This window comes from Neofelis nebulosa, chromosome 2 (assembly GCF_028018385.1).
Source record: "Neofelis nebulosa isolate mNeoNeb1 chromosome 2, mNeoNeb1.pri, whole genome shotgun sequence".
In the NCBI taxonomy this organism is placed as follows: domain Eukaryota; kingdom Metazoa; phylum Chordata; class Mammalia; order Carnivora; family Felidae; genus Neofelis; species Neofelis nebulosa.
The window spans coordinates 96,586,889-96,609,184 of NC_080783.1; the positions used below are offsets into that span (position 1 = coordinate 96,586,889).

Sequence of the window (22,296 nt, forward strand, 5' to 3'; positions counted from 1 at the left end):
TTGATATTTTAAATAAGTATTTGGCTCTTGTCTAGAAAAACAGTCTTTATATTTCTGAAAAGCTGCCTACTGTAATCTTAATTTCGACAAAGTAATTAGTTTTGTAGGAACTCTGTCCTTTTCACAACTCACATGATTGCACAAAGACCAATTAATGAATTCTGACTTCCTTATTTGCATATACTTGAAGACCATAACTACGAAGACTCAGAATATTCTTTATTTTTCTTTCTTTCTTTCTTTTTTTTTCACATAGCTCATTTCTGAAGAGCAGCCCAAACTGGATCCCTTGACTGTTTCAACCTCGTTTAATAGGAAAATAAAGGTATGAAAAAACATTTCCCTAAATACAACCTGTAGGTTTCCATATAGAGAGACCAGATCCACACTTCCAAAATAATAGTGCTCAAGAGGGAGAGGAAATAGTATTTACTGAGTACTTACTACGGAACCAGGAATTGTGCCGAGAACTTCTGATGCATAATCCCATTATGTCTTCACAGACTCCATTTCATTTTAATCCTTACAAAACCCCCATAACATAGATATCCCTTCACATTTTTGTGCATCCTGCTTCCCAAACAGGTCTCTCTCTTCCCAGGCTTCTCCCTGCCCCCCTTTTCACTCCCAGGTGGAGCAGAGCTTCTCAGCATTTTCAGATTGTGGCACATGTGGAAAAGCCTAACATTTGCTTGTCACACTAAAAAACAGCAGAACATTCTGGAGTATGTAGGTAAGGCTTGGTGAAAGAATATAAGAGATTAGGAGAAAATATACATATATTATAGATGATATTATTATATATTGAGTTTGTACTACACTTATAGACAAAAGTATTTTAAACTGTTTAGTGAGAAACTTAACCCTACTTTTCTAAACAAAGCTTTATAATTTATTAGAAATGGATATTGAGGCTTAACTTACATCCAATGAAATACATAGATTTTAAGTGTATGCTTTTGATCATTTTTGACCAGTGAACACATCTTCCCCAACCAAGATATACTAGCACATTTTATCACCCTAAAAAGTTCCTTTTTGCCTGCTGTCAGTGAATGTCTGTAGCTTAGAAGCAGTTACTTGATCTGGTATCTATCACTGTAGAAAGCTTTGCCTATTCTAGAACTTGATATAAATGGAATAATACAGTATATACTCTTTTGTGTCTTGCTCCTTTTATGAAGCAGACTCATTCAGCCTATTGCATGTATTGATAATTTGTTACTTTTAATTGCTAATATTCCATTACGTGAATATACCATAGTTTGCTTATCCAGTCTCCTGTTGATGGATACCTGGGCTTTTTCCAATTTGGGGCTACTATAAGCTACTATAAACATTCTTGCACCAGGTTTTTTGTGCACATATATTTTCATTTTCCATGGATAAATACCCAGCGGAAAGTGGCTGGGTGATACAGCGGATGCGTGTTTAGCTTTTCACAAAATTCTGTTTTCCAAAGTAATCGTATCACTGTATACTTCTGCTATCAATGCGGGAGAGTTCTGTTGCTTTCACATCTATGTCAGTGGTTAGTGGTGTTCTTGTTTGTACTCCCACCCATTCTGGTTGGTTTGTGATGATACCTAATTATTGTTTTAATTTGTATTTCCTTGACAAATAATTATGTTGAGCACTTTTTTCATGTGTTATCAGCCATTTATAAATCTTCTTTTGTGAAGTGTTTAAGAATTTACTCAGTTTTTATTTAGGTTATTTGTTTTTCTCAGTTTAAGAGTTCTTTATATTCTGAATATTTATATTCAGTTCAATGTTGTCTTACAAATATTTTCTCCTCACCTGGGACCTATGCTTTTCTTTTCTTTTTTTTTTTTTTTTTTTTTTTTTTTTTTTTTTTTTTTTGAGGATACTTGTAATACGTTTAATAATACAGACAACCAGCATTCTGTTTTTACTTTTATTTGCATGTATTTCATGCAGAATTTACTCCCGGGCCATAAGTTTTTGTTTCTTCAGTTTCTTCTGGGATATCTTTTTCTTCTGTGCAACCTCCTCTTCTGGTTTAGGAACAATCTGCTCTTTTTCAGTAAGGATCATCTCAATGTGGCAGGGAGAGCTCATGTATGGGTTTATCCGACCATGAGCCCTGTAAGTTCTACGCCGCATTTTGGGGGCTTTGTTCACCTGGATGTGCTCAATGACCAGAGAATCTACATCTAAACCCTTAAGTTCAGCATTACTCTCTGCATTTTTAAGCATGTGCAGTAAAAATTCGGCACTCTTTTTGGGCCACCGACCCTGTGTCCAGCCCCACTGTTTGGCCTGGGCACACCTACCAACTCCACCATTGTAGCGTCGGAATGGCACACATTGCTTCTGCAAAGTGACATCTTTCAGATACTTGGTGGCTTTTCGGATATGCATACCCTTGATGGCCTGGGCAGTTTCCCGTGTGTTCTTAAAGTGAACACGAAGATTTGAACCTCTTGATTTGCATGATTTTGTCGGGTTTTCCGGGTCAAGTGAATAGCGAACCATTTTCAGAGATCACCTCAGGCCGCTTACGGGAAGAGCTGCTTTTCTTTTCTTAACGGTATTTTTTTAAGTTTATTTATTTACTTTGAGAGAGAGTGTTTGAGCAGGGGAAGAGCAGAGAGGGAGAGAGGGAGGGAAGGAGGGAAGGAGGGAGGGAGGGAGAGAGGGAGAGAGGGAGAGAGGGAGGGAGGGAGGGAGAGAAAGAGAGAGAGAGAATTCATACTGTCAGCATGGAGCCCACAAACTATGAGATCATGACCTGAGCTGAAATCAAGAGTCAGACACTTAATTGAAGGAGCTACTCAGGTGCCACATCTTAATGATACTCTTTTGCATGCTGAAATTTTTAGTATAAATGAAGTTCAATTTGTCAATATTTTATTTTATGGTTACTGCTTTCTCAATGTTTTTTGTTTGTTTGTTTGTTTATATGAGAGGGAGAGAGAAAGTGCAAAAGAGGGGGAGGGGCAGAGAGAAGGAGAGATAAAATTCCAAGCAGGCTCAGCGTCATCAGCATGGAGCCAGATGCAGGGCTCAAACTCCTGAACCATGAGGTTAAGACCTGAGCCAAGACCAAGAGCTGAACACTTAACCCATTGAGCCAGCCAGGTGCCCCTCTCTCTGAGTTTTTCACTCATATCAAAGTCATGAAAATATTCTCTTAGGCTTTATACTACAAACTTTATAGTTTTAGCTTTTACTTTTGGATCTGTGATTCACCTGAAATCTTTTTTGGTGTGTGGTATATATTTGGAGATTTTCTCGATTTCTACTATGCAACACAGTAGTCACTGGCCATATGTGGATATTTAAATTTAAATTAATTAAAATGAAAAACTCAGTTGCTCACTTTAGCCAAATTTCAAGTACCCAATAGTCACACATGGACAGTAACTATCATTGGGCAATACAGATACAGAGCATTTTTATCACTGCAGAAAGTTCTACGGGAATATTTTAATGTCACTGATTTATAATTTAATATTGTTGCAGCTAGAGAATAAACTCTGAATGATTTTGACTTTTAAAATTTATTGAGACTTGTTTTATGGCCCAGAAAATAGTCTACCTTGGTGAATTTTTCATGTGCACTGGAGATTACATGATTCTTTTCTGTTGCTGGGTGTAGTGTTCCCCAGCTGTCAATTAAGTCGAGTTAGATCTTCCATGTCTTTGATATGTATATATGTAATTATTTTTTGTCAGTTGTCCTATCCATTGCAGAGAGAAAGGTGCTAAATTCTTCGACAACTATTGTAGGTCTATCTGTTCTTTAGTTCTGTCACACTGAAGATTGTTATTTTTCTTGATCACTTAATCCTTTTATCATTATGACAAACCTCTCTATTTTGGTAATACTTGTCTTGAAGTCTAGTTTGGTTATAAAATACAATAATGGTAGATTTTTAATGGTTAGTGTTTGCATGTTATATCCATTCCCCCTTTCCATTCTTTTACTTCCAACTTTTCTGTCTTTCTGTGTGAAGTGTGTTTCTTGTTTATATATATATATATATTGGCTATATATTAATAGCCATAGATTGTCAAACTGGCTACAACATATATATGTTGTATATACACACACACACATACACACATATATATATATGTGTATATATATACATGTGTATATATATATATATATATATATATGTGTATATATATATATGTGTGTGTGTGTGTGTGTGTGTTGTAGCCAGTTTGACAATCTATGGCTATTAATTTGGCTCTTTAGTCCACATGTAATTACTGGTACACATGGGTTTTAATCTACTGTAGTGATACTCAATTTATGTTGTTCCATCTGCTCTATGGTTTTTGTTCCTCTGCCTTTTTGTGTGTGTGAATTAAGTATTTTTACTTTTGTTTTCTGTGTTATTATCATTTATGTCTCTTTATGTACTTTTAATTTGTAGTGGTTGATCTAGAGATTACAACATGCATCTCTAACTTGCCTCATCTGCAATGAAAAATTATTCTACTATTGTACAATGTGAGAATCTTAAAATAATGTGCTTTACTTACTTTCTCATCCTTTGTGCTCTTACCATATATTCTATTTCTAAATATGCCGGAACCTCACATAGCATGGTTATTACTTTACTTTAAAAGGCCAAGAGCCTTTAAAATGTGTGTATGTGTGTGTGTGCATGTGCATGTGTGTGTTTAATGCCGTTTATCTTTACTAACATGTTTTCTCTTTCTGGTGTTCATTTCTTCCTCAAGAACTGGGTCTCTATCTGGCATTGTTTCCTTTTAGCCTAAATCATTTATTTTAGTATTCATTATGGTAGAGTTCTGCCTGAGATACTTTCCTTCACTTTTACCTTATTGAACATATCTTTATTTTGCCTGCCTTTATTTTTGGAAAATAATCCACTAGAACTAGAATTCCAGATTGATTTTTTTCCCTATCTGGGCTCCATTGTTTCCAGGGAGAAGCTGCAATTTCTATTGTCATTCCCTTTATATAATGTGTCTTATTTTCACTGGCAGCTTTTAAGATTTTTTTCTTTATATTTGCTTTCAGCAGTTTGATTATGATGTGTCTAAAAGTGCTTTTATTGGTAATTGTGTTTGTCCTTCTTTCGGTTTGCTGCGTTTATTCAATCTTCGGTTAATGTTTTTCACATATTTCACATTTCAATGTATCCATTCAATTCTTTCTTCTGGGACTCAAATTAAGTGTTTATTTGAATATTATATATTCTATATTATCTATATCTACATATATATTTTGAATATGAATAGAGTTCAAAAACAAACTGATTGTCTTCAATTTCACAGATTCCTTCCTCCAATGTGTCGTCTGTTAATAAACTCATTGAAAGGATCCTTTATCTATAATCCATTTTTCATTTCTAGAAATTCCATTTGGCTCTGAAATTGTCCATCTGTTCAAACATGTTTATTTTTTCCACTCTATCATTTTATATGTTTATTATTATTTTAAAGTGCTTGTCTGAGAACTCCAACAGTTGTTCTATTCTACAGGTCTGGTTTTATTTACTGTTTTCTCTTTGAAGAAAAGTAATTTTTGCTTCCTTTTTCACGTGCCTTTTAATTTGATTTTGGTTGAATTTAGACATTATGAATTATACATAAATGGTAGAACCTGTAGGATTTTTTTTTTTTTTTTTTTTTTTTTTTTTGGTCTGGCAGGCCATTACTGGGAAGGTTTGAGACACTCTTGTCTGTAATTGATCTTGGTCCTAAGGTTTTGCTGCTTTAGTTAGATTCAGTTTGCTAGAGGCTTCACATTATTTAATAGAGGAATGACAGCCTCCCTTTAGCAAGACTTGTGATATGAATGCTTGGGGAGATTTGATCAGTTCTTCCTCTCTTAGACTTTCACAGACCCTGTGTGCCTTTGGCTTATGCCTGTCCCTAACATCCCGCCCTCTCCCAACTACACATGGCCCCTGCCTGGTCCTCAGTTCAAGGCTTGGAGTTTCTCTCAATATCCCTGTTCTACCCTAGAAGTTCAGCAGGGGCCGAGGTGTCTTCCTCAGCTCTCCAGTCCTTCCCCAAATATGAAAAAGGACCTACCCTAGTAAGGTGAGGCCGTAAGTGTCAGGGGGAATTTCTCACTTTTCCTTAGACACCAGCACCTGGGAAAAGAGGAGGGGTTTTCCTCAACTCTCCAGATCCTTCCCCAGAGGCAGGTTTCTGCCTCATAATCAGCCACGCTCTGAGCGCTGGGGGGTTCCCTTCACTTCTGCTCAGATGTCAGCAGGCTCCCCACACCTGTGCCTCGGGGGCTCTCTGTCTTTTTCCCTATCCTCAGAGTGTCCCGTGAGCTCTCTGTGAAGGTCCAAGGGAGTCGGTGGGTGGGTGCAGACTCCTGTGTCCAAGCCCTTGGGGATTTTAAATCCCCTTAACATTGTGCTAAATGTTCAGCTGTTGGTTCCTGATCAGTCTCCTCTTTCCATTCATTGTACTGCCAAGCATAAAAGCAGCTCTCGTAGGAGGTCATTGCCACTTTTTGGATTTGGGTTCAGCAGGCCTCTTTACAACCTGAATGCTCCTACAGCCTTTAAAGAATTATGATTTTGTAGATTATCTGGCTCATTCTTGTTGTTAGGGTGGGAGCAATGTTCTCTTGTGGCTTTCTACATCCTAAGTGGGAGTGGAAGCCAACAAAGCTTTTTCTATCAAGTTTTATGTTGAAATGGTTACAAGCAAAACCTAATTGCCTTTTTAATGTGTTCTCTTCAAATTCTCATCATCACCATTGAAAACAGTTTCACACAGAGGTGATAAAAAATTTGAAACTTTTTTTTTTTTTTTACAACCACTCAAATGCTTACAGGAATTAAAGTTATATTTAAAGATTTTAATAGGCTTCCTTTTATTGACAAATGGTATGTTAAATTTTATTTTATAACAATGCAAACAGAGTACAAATGCAACTATCTTCTGCATATCAAGTATTTGAAAATAACAGTGAAGCTCCAATTTACAGAACATGCATGACTAACCAGGAAGCTAGCCAGGATGTTAGTGTGAGCAATCAGCCACAAATATATATGGAACAGAGATTTGGGGCCACACTGCCTAGAGCTGCACCTGCCAGGAGCCCCTGGCCACCTTTACCCCAACAAGTTGCACACAGGGCTGTGTGCCCTGCTCCGTGGGCATGGGGAATATGAACTCTAGCAGGCCCATGAGTCCCTTGTTCATGACTAGCAGCTGAGTGCTTTGCAGCTGGCTGCTGACATAGAGGTCTAGATGGAAATATTCTGGATGCCACCTGAGAGAAGCATGGGCCCACCACTGAACCTCACCACACTTGGGGCATCCTTCAGGGAGCCCTGGAAGAGACTCCCGTGGGGAGTGGTGCCTGACCATGTGTTCCTGCCACCCCAGGCTTGCTTGGCTGTACCGAAAGCTAAGAGAATCATTATCTCATGGTCCATCTTAATCCACTGGCACACACTAGTCGCTCAGAGACAACACAGACTCACACTGCTTCTTGGCCCCTCACTGGGGACCCCTGCCCTGTCTCTGTCCTGGTCCCCCTGTCCTTCTCTCAATCCTGTGTTCTGAGTTTTATTCTCACTTGTAAGTTTGCCAGATAAAATGCAGGTAAAAATTACAGATAAATAATGGGTAGTATTTTAGAAGTATGTCTCAAATATTGCTCAGGACCTATTTACATTAAAGAATTATCAATGAAAGAGTTATTCATTCTTTATCTGAAATTCTAATGTAACTGAGAGTCTTATGTTTTTATTTGCTAAATCTGGAGACTGAACGCTTGTGGATATAGCCAGTAATAAGGCAAACTCCTGATTATTTTTGTCCTTGGTTAGCTATGTTGAATTGGCCAGAACACTCAACTTCTATAAACGTATCAGCTCCACCTGTGTGACAAGGTTGGGTGAGACTCAAATGAGATAATGAAAGTAAATCCTGTTGGTGTATTATAACTTGCTCTATAGAGGTAAGAGCCAGTATAATGATCACAGAAATTTAGTTAAAATGACTAAGCTCTTTTAAAAGCACTTTTGCATTTCAGGCAGTGTGGCAGCCATGAGGGAGATAGGATAGAGAAGTTAGGGCATTCTAAACCTGAGGCCTCAGTTTGAATCTTGATTCTGCCACTGAACTAGCTGCGGGATGCTGGACAAACTATTCAGCATTGCTACACCTCAGTCCTTCTCTTGGTAAAATGGAGATGCTATTAGGCCAGAGATCATGGGGTGTAATGTGCTAGTGCTTGCTGTAACACTGGCAGGTAGCAGGTGCTTGGTGTGTGAGCAGTTCACTCCTGTTTTGCTAAAAGGAGATTTTGGTGCTCCTCCTACCACATTAAACAGGAGACTGCCTCCTCTACCTTTTCACAAACATCTCCCTAAGATATTAATAGATGTCCCATAGAAAAAAAGTTCCTATGATAGGATCAGAAGTTTGAGAAATTCTGCACATCACATGCCCTTTTGAAGCTTTATATCACACATTTGCACATCAAAGCGTCTGAGATGACCCAATTATAGAGAAACTTACTCTATTTTCCTGGCATTTCTTAAACATATTTATACACAAAACACCTCTTTTATGGTCCATGTATTAACATCCTATGTAACTATTGTCACTTGCCAACATCCTTGTTAAACCATTCCAACACAAGAGAGAAAGTCAAGAGGTACTACTATTAATGGAAAATGCAACAAGAAATAAAGGTTGTAGAATATTATGAAAGTGATAACAATAATCACTACAGGAAACACAAATAGTGGTAAAGCTTCAAGGAAGTTTTAGTGGAAGTTAGGGGTTGGTATGATGTTACAGGTGAGATAAACCTTGATCTACTAAACAGAGTCAGGAGATTTCTCCTCGAATTAGTACACAAAGCTAGAGTGACATAAATACAGTATGTGTAGGCAATGCAGGAACTACTCGGCTGAAAACAGGGATGGGGAAGCATCCACAGAGACTACTGCTTTTCTTCACATATCCCTCTGTAAACCTGATTTTATAAACTTGCTCACAGGCTACTTGAAAAAATACTCTCTCTCTCTCTCTCTCTCACACACACACACACACACACACACACACACACACACACACACCTGACACACCTTTGAATTCTCCAAGTTTTTGGGCTTGCTTAACTCCAGGCTGGGCCAACCCCAGACCTGATGAAAAAGAAATGTCTAGGGAATAAGGACCCCCACGTCCCCTCCACCGTCCAGTGGTGCAGTGATCAATCACTGGTAGTCAGCTGGAACTTCATGCACTGCTTCCCACTTGCTCCCTTTCATTTCTGTGCTTGCTTTAATAATCTTCCCGCCCTCCCTCCCTTCTTTTCTTTTTCACATTTCACGCCGTCCTGCAGTTCTATATTGCAATGTAAGATTAAAAAGGAACTAATAAGCCCAGGGCAACTGGCTGATTGGCGAATTCAACTACCATACTATCTAGACAATACCATGACTATTTTTCCTCCCAGCAACTCCACATGTGCCTCCTCCTTTATGGCGTTTTTTTTTTTTTTTTTTTTTAAGCAAAGAGATTCTGAAAATTCACCAGTAATCCTAAAATAAGAAGAATTTCAAGATGCAGCAAGCTTTAGAAATGAGCTCCAGATGTGTTGTCTAAGCTCTCTTAAATTGCCAAAGCAAGTCAGAGTGGCCTGACTGGCTGATTAGGTGATTAATTCTGCCTAGATTTAATTTCTGGGATTTTTGGAATCAGCAATGGTCTAGATTAAATTAGTCTTTTATCAAGAAATCTGAATTTGGTTCCCCCTTGGTTTATATGGGCAGCTCACATTAGAGACCAAATTTTATCCATCAAAACTCAGTTCCGAATTTGCTTGCTTTCTGAACTCCAATTTCTCTCTTCCTGCTCCAGACACTTTGACTTTTTTGCCCATAAATTCTCATACATGCTTTTGTGCCAACATCTCCTATCCTGTACTACAATCTGTTTACCTGTCTATCCTCACTTTGCTAGAAGGTACATTTTATTTGCTTGTTTGTTTGTTTATTTATAGACAGAGAGGGTGGGGGAGGGACAAAGAGAGGGAGAGAGAGAATCCTAAGCAGGTTTCGCACTGCTAGCACAGAGCTCGATGCAAAGCTCAATCCCACAAACTGTGAAATCATGACCTGAGCCGAAATCAAAAGTCAGATGCTCAACCAACTCAGCCACCCAGGCACCCCTAGAAGGTACCTTTTAGACGTTATACACAGATGGTGTGTATAATCCCCTCCTGTTGAGTGTGGGCAGGACCTCTGAATGTGAGGGGACAGCACTCCATCGATCAGGTTACAGTACATGGCACAGGTGATGGCATAGCCCAAGATTACCTTATTTACATAAGACTGTGGGTGCAGACTGCAGGGACAGGGCACTGCTGACATCTTGGTGTTAGTCCACTGAGACAGATTTTGGACTTCCGATCTCTAGAACTGTAAAATCATAAGTGTACATATTATTTTAATCCACTAAGCGTGTGGCAATTCATTTCAGCAGCAATAGGAAACTGATGGGGATTTCAACCCCTGCCCCATTCTCTGTGACCTTGGTGACTATCAGTTACTGTGCTTACCCTCCTTGCTCCCCAAAGAGAAGAGGTAACCTCTGACCCAGATTTTCTGTCCTGAATTTCTTTTGTCTTTTTTTTTTTTTAATTTTTTTTAACATTTATTTATTTTCAAGAGAGCATGAGTGGGGTTGGGGCAGACAGAGAGGGAGACACAGAATCTGAAGCAGGCTCCAGGCTCTGAGCTGTCAGCACAGAGCTTGACACGGGGCTCAAATTCACAAACTGTGAGATCACGACCTGAGCTGAAGCCGGACACTTAACCGACGGAACCACCCAGGTGCCCCCTGTCCTGGATTTCAAATGTTAAGTGCACTGAGATGAGGATTAGAATGGAAGGCAACTGGAGCTAAATCATCTTAGTGTGATACCTAGAATCAGACTGTTAAATGAATTTCAACAGTCAAGATCCCTACAGACCCATCCTTCCCAAGGCTGACCATTCTGATTACCCTTCAAGTGGGTTAGCACCACAGTATCTTCATAAATTCCTTTTTTTTTTTGTTAAAGTTAGCCAAATGCAATTTCTTTTGCTCGCAACAACAAATCCCACCCACTATCATGTGGTCAGCACTTAACTATCTTCTCCCCAAAATATTCTCTCCAGCTTGACTTTCCCTTCTAGGTACTGCGTTTTGTCTTTCATCACATTTTAAGTCCTTGTGACAGCACTTTACACTTTAACTCTCTACAATAACTCTTAGATAATTCTAGAACTAGCTATTCTTAGAACTATTTCCCTTTAGAGAAACAGACACAAAGGGTTAATTTGCCCAATGTCATCACACGGCTATTTCATGGCAGCACTTGAATTCAAACATGGTCTCTTATTTTCAAACATCCATTATCCATTTCCCCAGCCACTACATACATACATACATACATATACACACACATATGTACATATACACATATATATCACTACATATATGTGTGTGTGTATATACATACATACATACATACGAGAGAGAGAATTGACATGATGTTATATAACTATATATATATATATATATATAGTTTCAGGTTCATGGCATAATGATTCAATATATATATATTACAAAATTACCACAGTAAGTCTAGTTAATATCCATCACCACACATAGTTACACTATTTTCTCATGATGAGAAATTCAAAATCCACTCTCTTAGCAACTTTCAAATATACAATATGGTATTATTAACTGTTGCCACTATGGTGTATATCCCCAGGACTTATTTTATAACAGGAATTTTGTGCTTTTTTACTACCTTCACCCATCCACCAGGCTATATTGCTTTAAAATACGTGATGTCTGGGGTGCCTGGGTGGCTCAGTCAGTTGGGCATCTGGCTTTGACTTAGGTCATTATCTAGAAGTTTGTGGGTTCGAGCCCTGCATCTGGCTCTGTGCTGACAGCTCAGAGCCTGGAGCCCATTTCAGATTCTGTGTCTCGCCCTCTCTCTGCCCCTCCCCAACTTGTGCATGCTCTTTCTCAAAAATAAACTTTAAAAAATGTATAAAATAAAATAAGAAGTGATGTCTGTCAAAGAAAGATGAAAGAGGTATTCCTCACAGATGAAAGAGAAGAAGGGCAATACAGCTGTTGTACAAAGAGAAGCCAAGGGAGGAGATTATTTAAGAAGGGAGATTATTTAAGAAGGGAGGAAGGAACCCCCGGGCTAGAGGAATCAATTCACCAATGTTGATTGTTCCTCCCAGTATTGTCTTCTGTACTGTGATGTTTGGACAAACTATTAAGCAAAAGAATTATGAGAAACAGAAGATATGCTTCCTGTTCCCATTGATGATAAGGCCAACGGTAGCAAAGAAAAGGCTGTTGGGGAGATTACAGGAGATAATGCCAGGAAATCTCTCAGCAAGGTATTTGGCAAGTAATGAAGGTAAATAAACATTTACCTAATTCTAGGACTGACCAACTTCTTCGTCAGAGACAGATTCTTCCTTTAGAAGGATTGGCCCCAGCTTGCAGCCTTGATCCTATGTTGGTGGGTTTTCTGCTTATTTATCTGAAGATAGTCTTATTTTAGTCCTCTGGAGCCCTTTCCACTCTGAGCTCACACATATCCCCACCAATGCCTGACAGACAATGTGGCAGGATAGAGTTTTCTCCCTCCACCTCCCCATTTCTTCCCTTCCTGGACTGAGTGGCCAGAAGTCCATCTTTGATGAGGAGAAAGTGTGGGCAAAATAATGCTTCAGAGACATATTGTTAGTAGCGTTAGCTAGAGAAATGTTGACTGTCTTCGACGATTCCCTCTGAGGCTAGATATCAAACCAATACCCTGGATGGAATGGAAGGGCCCCAAATCTTCCCGTCCAGCACCATCTGGGGGAAACTTTGATAGTCCAAAGAGGAACAGGTGGGGGCTTGGGGGAAGGGCATAGATAAAAAGATCAAAAGAGACAAAGGAGAGAATTGAAAGTGGAACAGAGAGGAGGTGGACTTCGAGGCAACAAGAGGGGGACAAGTAACTTGTTCATTCATTCTCTGGATATGTGTGGGCATCTTTTCAGGGAATGTGCTTGTGGGAAAAGGCTCCTGCCCTCAAGGAACTCACATGCCAGTGAAGGTGTAGACAATAAACCTGTGAACAAATGGATAAACTAGATGATTTCAGAGCATGCCAAGTCCTAAAACAAAGATACAAGAGGACGTTGTAATAGAGTGCCTGGATGGTGAAGGGAATTGGGGAATAATATTGACAGAGGAGGCCTGGAAGGTCTCTCTGAGGAGGTGACAGTTATGCTGAGGTCTGAATGATAAGAAGGCAGCATGTGGAGATGAAAGAATGTTCCAGGAAGAAAAAAGAACCACAAGCCAACATGGAGGCAAGGAGAAACTCTTCAGGAAGAAAGAAGAGAAAGTTCAAAGTATTGGTGGCCAGGGGTCTGCTGTGGTCAAGCAACTGTAAGTAAATGCTGGAGACTGAGGGTACAACTGTTCCTGCCCCATCTTGCAGAGTATAGGCATGAATGACCAAGGTGAGAATTTTCTCTCAGTAGACTCCACCAGTCCACTTTTTCAAAGGTCAAGGGGAAGGGCAGAGATAACTGTGCACCCTTTAGAGATGAGGAACCCGAGGCAAAGATCATGTGATGGTTCTCCCAGAAGGACAGAGCAAATGCGTGGCTGAGCCAGGCACGAACCAGAGGTGTCTCCACCACAGCTATATACTCTTTCCCTTAAGCCACAGAGATTTTCTCTGGATCCAGCTCATGGGCTGCTTTCCAAGGAGTTTCTGTTTTCTTTAATGTTTCCACTATGTCTTAAAGAAACCTTAAGTGACATCATTCTTAGTATTAACCTTTATATTTGGCAATTCTACTATTTTTCTTTTGTTCTCTCTCCCCCTACCCTAGCCTTTTTTTTTTTTTTTAATGAAGTCAAGCCTGCCTGTTACAATTTGGTTTATTTAGCCACCTCAGCAGGCCTCTAGAGACAGAGTCTTCTGGGCCAGGAGAGAATAGCCTTTTCTATGTCTAAAAGAAAGGGAGGTAGGCTTTTAATCACAGGGTCCCTCACCAAGTGCTCAGGAACACGGGGGTGGCCTAGCTCTTATCCCTCCCTCTCACTCACCTGAGGGCAAAATGTCACAAGGATTCTCAAACTTTATAGAAGGTGCTAGAATTTTGTGTGGAGCCTGATAAGAATGCAAATTCCAGGGCCCTGCCACCAGAGGCTCAGGCTCAGTGAAACTGGGTTGGAGTCCAGGATCCGTATTTAAAAGACATCTCCATCAATTTTTCTCTACATCAAATTAAATCTGATTCTGGTCACAGAAATACTCTCACTTTATCTTTTAACTCAAATATGTGTATTAATAGGAGTTTCAAAAGCATTAATATTTCTTGAATATAATTTGCATTTAACACCAAGTAAATATTAGATATCAACACTACTGAGAAATAAATTAAAGAATGCATATTATAACAAGGTTAAAATGATGTAGATATAATTAATTTACCCAAAGTGAGTTATAAAAATAACTAAAATACCAAGTTGCTACTGGTGATTTATTTATTGAAAAAGAATTTGACTCTAAGCATCAATCTCAGTTGGTATTGAGGACCTTCCCTTCCCAGAGGTCAGAGAATCAAGAAGGGTTAGAGTGTGAAAAGTGGTGAGGGCCCTCTAATGTCTGTCTACCATGGGTGCTCCCTGATAGCTATCTTTTTTTAAGTTCACAGGTATCCCTTAAATCTGACAGTTCTGCTGTTTCCTGGATGGGCTTGGGGTCTGGCAACCTGGCAGAGAGGGCAGGGCTGGGACCCTGGGGCCAAGGCCCAGGCTCTCTGGGTAGCCAAGCAGATATTTGTTGTATTACTGACCTTGCACCTTCTTCTGGAGGCCTCTGCACAGCTGTATGGGAGGTAACACTCCCAAGGGAACCCTCAGCATTCCTCTCCTTTCCAGTCAGGGAATGACTCAAGAATCTGCATTTATAATACATTTCCCCAGGGAATTCTGGCTACCAGTAATGCTGTCTTAGGCAATATGTTCTAGGGATTCATGTATTCATGTATTCATTCAGCAAGTATTTATTGACTTGTACTCTGTACCAGTGTTCTAGACAACTGAAGAAACAGTGATCAAAGCAGGCAGAGAAGTCCGTGACCTCATAGAGCTTACATTTCTCTGTCATGAGGCACACAATAAACAAGTTAACAAAGGAATACATATACTACAAAACCAGGAGAGGAGAAGATGGCAGTGTAGGAGGACGCTGGGCTCACAGCGTCCTGCTGATTGCTTAGATTCCACCCACATCTGCCTAAATAACCCAGAAAACTGCCAGAAGACTAGCAGAACAGACTCTCCAGGGCCAAGTGTAGATGAGAGGCCCACGGAAGAGGGTAGGAAGGGTGGAGAGGTGGTGTGCGTTACATGGACTGGCAGGAGGGAGCCTGGGCAGTGGAGGGGCAGCCCGCCCAGCAAGGCAGAGCCCTCGAGTCTGGCTTGCAAAAGCAGAGGGGGCAGACTGTGTAAGTTCTGACAGCCAGCGGGACTTAACATCTGGAATGTTAAAAGTGAACAGCTCTGCTCCCTGAGAGCAGGGAGGGTGAGAGGACACTGAGAGGGAAAGGTGTTGAGCCCCGGAAGACAGAGCTCAGCTCGGCGGGGAACAAAGGGGCTGGCAAGTGCCATCTCCCTCGCTCATCCCCCAGCAGAAATCCCAAAGGGAACCAGTTCTGGTCACCCAACTTGCTTGCACCACGCAATCGCCCAATGCTGTGCTTCTGTGGATCTATCCCTCTGACAGGTCGGCCTCCCTCCCAGTTCTGCAGAGCCCCTCCCGCAGGGGACCACCTACAGCAAAGCAAGCTGAGCCTGCCCCTCCCGCCCCTGTGCACCTTGCGGATCCACCCAGCTAATATGCCAGATCCCATCAAAGCAGCACCATAAGTCTGGCAGTGTGCAAGTAGCCCAGACAGGGGCCACACCACTCCACAGTGAGTCCTGCCCCTGGGAGAGGGGAAGATAAGGTACACACCAGTCTGATTCTGGCCCCAGTGGTGGGCTGGGGACAGACATCAGGTCTGACTGTGGCCCCACCCACCAACACAAGTTAGTCCAGACAGCACAGGGGAAGTGCCCTGCAGTTCCACACCACCTCAGGGACTATTCAAAATGACGAAACGGAAGAATTCTTCTCAAAAGAAACTCCAGGAAGTAGCGACAGCTAACGAATTGATCAAAAACGATTTAAGCAATATAACGGAACAAGAATTTAGACTAACAGTCATAAAATTAATTGCTGGGCTTGAAAAAAGTATAGAGGACAGCAGAGAATCTATTGCTACAGAGATCAAGGGACTAAGAAATAGGAGGAGCTAAAAAATGCTATAAATGAGGTGCAAAATAAAATGGGGTTGACCACAGCTTGGATTGAACAGGCAGAGGAGAGAATAGGTGAATTAGAAGATAAAATTGTGGAAAAAGAGGAAGCTGGGAAAAAGATAAAAAAATCCAGGAGTATGAGGGGAGAATTAGAGAACTAAGTGATGCAATCAAACACAACAATTACCTTATAATAGGAATTCCAGAAGAGGAAGAGAGAGAGAAAGGGGCTGAAGGTGTACTTGAAGAAATCATAGCTGAGAACTTCCCTGATCTGGGGAAGGAAAAAGACATTGAAATCCAAGAGGCACAGAGAACTCCCTTCAGACATAACTTGAATCGACCTTCTGCATGACATATCATAGTGAAACTGGCAAAATACAAGGATAAAGAGAAAATTCTGAGAGCAGCTGGGGATAAACATGCTCTAACATATAAAGGGAGACCAATAAGACTAGTGATATACCTATCTACTGAAACTTGGCAGGTCAGAAAGGAATGACAGGAAATCTTCAATGTGATGAATAGAAAAAAAAAATATGCAGCCGAGAATCCTTTATCCACCAAGTCTGTCATTCAAAATAGAAGGAGAGATAAAGGTCTTCTCAAACAAAAACTGAAGGGATTCATCACCACTAAACCAGCCCTACAAGAGATCCTAAAGGGATTCTGTGAGTAAAATGTTGCAAGGACCACAAAGTACCAGAGACATCACTACAAGCATGAAATCTACAGACATCACAATGACTCTAAACCCATATCTTTCTATAACAACACTGAAAGTAAATGGACTAAATGCTCCATCCAAAAGATATAGGGTATCAGAATGGATAAAAAAAAAACAAGACCCATCTATTTGCTGTCTATAAGAGACTCATTTTAGACCTGAAGACACCTTCAGATTGAAAGTGAGGGGATGGATGGGGCGCCTGGGTGGTGCAGTCGGTTAAGCGTCCGACTTCAGCCAGGTCACGATCTCGCGGTCCGTGAGTTCGAGCCCCGCGTCGGGCTCTGGGCTGATGGCTCGGAGCCTGGAGCCTGTTTCCGATTCTGTGTCTCCCTCTCTCTCTGCCCCTCCCCCGTTCATGCTCTGTCTCTCTCTGTCCCAAAAATAAATAAAAAATGTTGAAAAAAAAAAAATTTAAAAAAAAGAAAGTGAGGGGATGGAGAACTATCTATCATGCTACTGGAAGTCAAAAGAAAGCTGGAGTAGCCACACTTATATCAGACAAACTAGACTTTAAATTAAAGGCTGTAACAAGAGATGAAGAAGGGCATTATATAATAATTACAGGGTCTATCCATCAGGAAGAGCTAACAATTATAAACGTCTATGTGCCGAACATGGGAGCCCCCAAATATATAAAACAATCACAAACATAAGCAACCTTATTGATAAGAATGTGGTAATTGCAGGGGACTTTAATACTCCACTTACAGTAATGGATCAATCATCTAGACACAGGATCAATAAAGAAACAAAGGGCCCTGAATGATACATTGGATCAGATCGACTTGACAGATATATTTAGAACCCTGCATCCCAAAGCAACAGAATATACTTTCTTCTCGAGTGCACATGGAACATTCTCCAAGATAGATCACATACTGGGTCACAAAACAGCCCTTCATAAGTATAAAAGAATTGAGATCATACCACACACACTTTCAGACCACAATGCTATGAAGCTTGAAATCAACCACAGGAAAAAGTCTGGAAAACCTCCAAAAGCATGGAGGTTAAAGAACACCCTACTAAAGAATGAATGGGTCAACCAGGCAATTAGAGAAGAAATTAAAAAATATATGGAAACAAATGAAAATGAAAATACAACAATCCAAATGCTTTGGGATCCAGCCAAGGCAGTCCTGAGAGGAAAATACATTGCAATCCAGGCCTATCTCAAGAAACAAGAAAAATCCCAAATACAAAATTTAACAGAACACCTAAAGGAAATAGAAGCAGAACAGCAAAGACACCCCAAACCCAGCAGAAGAAGAGAAATCATAAAGATCAGAGCAGAAATAAACAATATAGAATCTAAAAAAACTGTAGAGCAGATCCATGAAACCAAGAGTTGGTTTTTTGAAAAAATAAACAAAATTGATAAACCTCTAGCCAGGCTTCTCAAAAAGAAAAGGGAGATGACCCAAATAGATAAAATCATGAATGAAAATGGAACTATTACAACCAATCCCTCAGAAATACAAGCAATTATCAGGGAATACTATGAAAAATTATGTGCCAACAAACTGGACAACCTGGAAGAAATGGACAAATTCCTAAGCACTCACACACTTCCAAAACTCAAGAAATAGAAAACTTGAACAGATCCATAACCAGCAAAGAAATGGAATCAGTTATCAAAAATCTCTCAACAAATAAGAGTCCAGGACCAGATGGCTTCCCAGGAGAATTCTACCAGACATTTAAAGCAGAGATAATACCTATCCTTCTCAAGCTGTTCCGAAAAATAGAAAGGGAAGGAAAAGTTCCAAACTCATTCTATGAAGCCAGCATTACTTTGATTCCTAAATCAGAGACCCAGCAAAAAAAAAAAAAAAAAAAAAAAAGAGAACTACAGGCCAATATCCCTGATGAATATGGATGCAAAAATTCTCAACAAGATACTAGCAAATTGAATTCAACAGCATATAAAAAGAATTATTCACCATGATCAAGTGGGATTCATTCCTGGGCTGCAGGGCTGGTTCAACAATCACAAATCAATCAGTGGGATACATCACATTAATAAAAGAAAAGATAAGAACCATATGATACTGTCAATCGATGCAGAAAAAGCATTTGACAAAATTCAGCATCATTTCTTAATAAAAACCCTCCAGAAAGTCAAGATAGAAGGAACATACTTAAATGTCATAAAAACCATTTATGAAAAGCCCATAGCTAATATCATCCTCAATGGGGAAAAACTGAGAGCTTTCCTCCTGAGATCAGGAGCACGACAGGGATGTCCACTCTCAACGTTGTTGTTTAACATAGTGTTGGAAGTGCTAGCATCAGCAATCAGACAACAAAAGGAAATCAAAGGCACCAAAATTGGCAAAGATGAAGTCAAGCTTTCACTTTTTGCAGATGACATGATATTACACATGGAAAACCTGGTAGACTCCACCAAAAGTCTGCTAGAACTGATACATGAATTCAGCAAAGTCGCAGGATACAAAATCAATGTACAGAAATCAGTTGCATTCCTATACACTAATAATGAAGCAACAGAAAGACAAATAAACTGATCCCATTCACAATTGCACCAAGAAGCATAAAATACCTAGGCATAAATCTAACCAAAGATGTAAAAAATCTGTATGCTGAAAACTATAGAAAGCTTATGAAGGAAATTGAAGAAGATACATTGGAAAATGGAGAAATGGAAAAACATTCCGTGCTCATGGATTGGAAGAATAAATGTTGTTAAAATGTCAATACTACCCAAAGCAATCTACACATTCAATGCAATCCCAACCAAAATTGCACCAGCATTTTTCTCGAAGCTAGAACAAGCAATCCTAAAGTTTGTATGGAACCACAAAAGACTTCAAATAGGGAGGTCAAAGTAATATTGAAGAAATAGACCAAAGCAGGAGACATCATCAAGACAGCATGGTATTGGCACAAAAACAGACACATAGACCAATGGAATAGAATAGAGATTCCAGAATTGGACACACAAAAGTATGGACAACTCATCTTTGACAAAGCAGGAAAGAACATCCAACGGAAAAAAGACAGTCTCTTTAACAAATGGTGCTGGCAGAACTGGACAGCAGCATGCAGAAGATTGAAACTAGACCACTTTCTTACACCATTACAAAAATAAACTCAAAATGGTTAAAGGACCTGAATGTAAGACAGGAAACCATCAAAAACCTAGAGGAGAAAGCAGGAAAAAACCTCTCTGACCTCAGACGCAGCAATTTCTTTCTGGACACATCTCTAAAGGCAAGGAAATTAAAAACAAACATGAACTATTGGGACCTCATGAAGATAAAAAGCTTCTGCACTGCAAAGGAAACAATCAACAAAACTAAAAGGCAACCAATGGAATGGGAAAAGATATTTGCAAATGACATATCAGACAAAGGACTAGTATCCAAAATCTATAAAGAACTCACCAAACTCCACACCCGAAAAACAAATAATCCAGTGAAGAAATGGGCAGAAGACATGAATAGACATCCACGTCTCTAATGAATACATCCAGATGGCCAACAGGCACATGAAAATATGCTCAACATCACTCCTCATCAGGGAAATACAAATCAAAACCACACTGAGATGTCACCTCACACCAGTCAGAGTGGCTAAAACGAACAAATCAGGATACTATAGATGCTGGAGAGGATGTGGAGAAACAGGAATCCTCTTGTACTGTTGGTGGGAATGCAAACTGGTGCAGCCACTCTGGAAAACAGTGTGGAGGTTCCTCAGAAAATTAAAAATAGATCTACCCCATGACCCAGCAATAGCACTGCTAGGAATTTACCCAAGGGATACAGGAGTGCTGATGCATAGGGGCATTTGTACCCCAATGTTTATAGCAGTATTTTCAACAATAGCCAAATTATGGAAAGAGCCTAAATCTATCAACTGATGAATAAAGAAATTGTGGTTTATACACACAATAGAATACTATTTGTCAATGAGAAAGAATGAAATATGGCCTTTTGTAGAAACGTGGATGGAACTGGAGGTGTTATGCTAAGTGAAATAAGTCAGAGAAAGACAGGTACCATATGTTTTCACTCTTACGTGGATCCTGAGCAACTTAACAGAAGACCATGGGGGAGGGGAAGGGAAAAAAAAAGTTAGGGAGGGAGGCAAACCCTAAGAGACTCTTAAAAACTGAGAATAAACTGAGGGTTGATGGGGAGTGGGAGGGAGGGGAAAGTGGGTGATGGGCATTGAGGAGGGCACCTGTTGGGATGAGCAACAAGTGTTGTATGGAAACCAATTTGACAATGAATTTCATATTTAAAAAAAATACAAAATCAGGTGGTGATGGGGAAAAGGCACGCAGGGTAAAGGAAAGAGGGGCAGGGGCCCAACTTTTAGAAGGGTGATGGGGCAAGATGATGTCCTCTGGGGCAAGCCCTGGAAAAAGTGAGAGCTCTCCAGGAAGAGTGTCCTGAGCAGAGACTAGCAACTGCACAGGCTGAAGCTGGGGTGTGCTTTGTGTCTCTGAAGGACTGTGGGGAGGCCAGTGTGGCTGGAGCAGAACAAGGGAGGCAAGAGCAGGAGGACTGAGTTACATGTCTAGGCATGGTCAGCCAGGAGGCCAGCAGGGTCAGGGGAAGGACTTGGATTTTACTGGATGTTGAAGGATAAATCCCTTTGGATCCTGGCCATGACCTGGCAATGACCACCACGCTGCTGGTGCCCTGCCCAGAGCCCGGGGACTCCTTTTATTTGCTGTGTGTTGGTCCCCCACCTCTGTGTGCCTTCAGAGGACTGCCCAAGTTCACTGGAGCAATCACTCCAGGGTTAACTGAAGAGCCAGAATAGCCTGAAGAGCTCAAGGGCTGCCTAAGAGCCATGGCCCCACCCTGATGCCGAGTGGTGTGGTTGTACAAAAGTCTGCCCTCTCCCCTTCCCCAGCCTGCTGCCTGCCCCTACTCTCTGTTTTGTGACCTGCACCAAATCTTTGGTTCAAGTTCTGCTTCTGAGAGAACCCACCCCATGACAACCTCCAAGAAGTGAATACCCTGTTAGCTCTCCATCTATCACACCATGTCCCCTGGTCTCCCACGGAAATCTTGGCTGGCAGCCTCCAGCAGTGATTCTGTGTAATTCCCACTTGCCTCCTACTCCTCCAGCTTTATCTTCCTGATACTTCTGAGTCTGAATATCTCCCTATCACTGAGAGTTCACAGCACACTCTGGGG

General features: G+C 40.6%; 1 protein-coding gene across 1 annotated transcript; it reads right to left on the reverse strand.

Annotated features, from left to right (window-relative positions):
* Positions 1–1,868: 1,868 nt before the first annotated feature.
* Positions 1,869–2,540, reverse strand: LOC131503776 (large ribosomal subunit protein uL22). Its single transcript, XM_058715461.1, has one exon. The coding sequence runs from the start codon at positions 2,497–2,499 to the stop codon at positions 1,945–1,947; it is 555 nt and encodes a 184-aa protein (XP_058571444.1). The 5' UTR covers positions 2,500–2,540; the 3' UTR covers positions 1,869–1,944.
* Between the last annotated feature and the right edge of the window lie 19,756 nt (positions 2,541–22,296).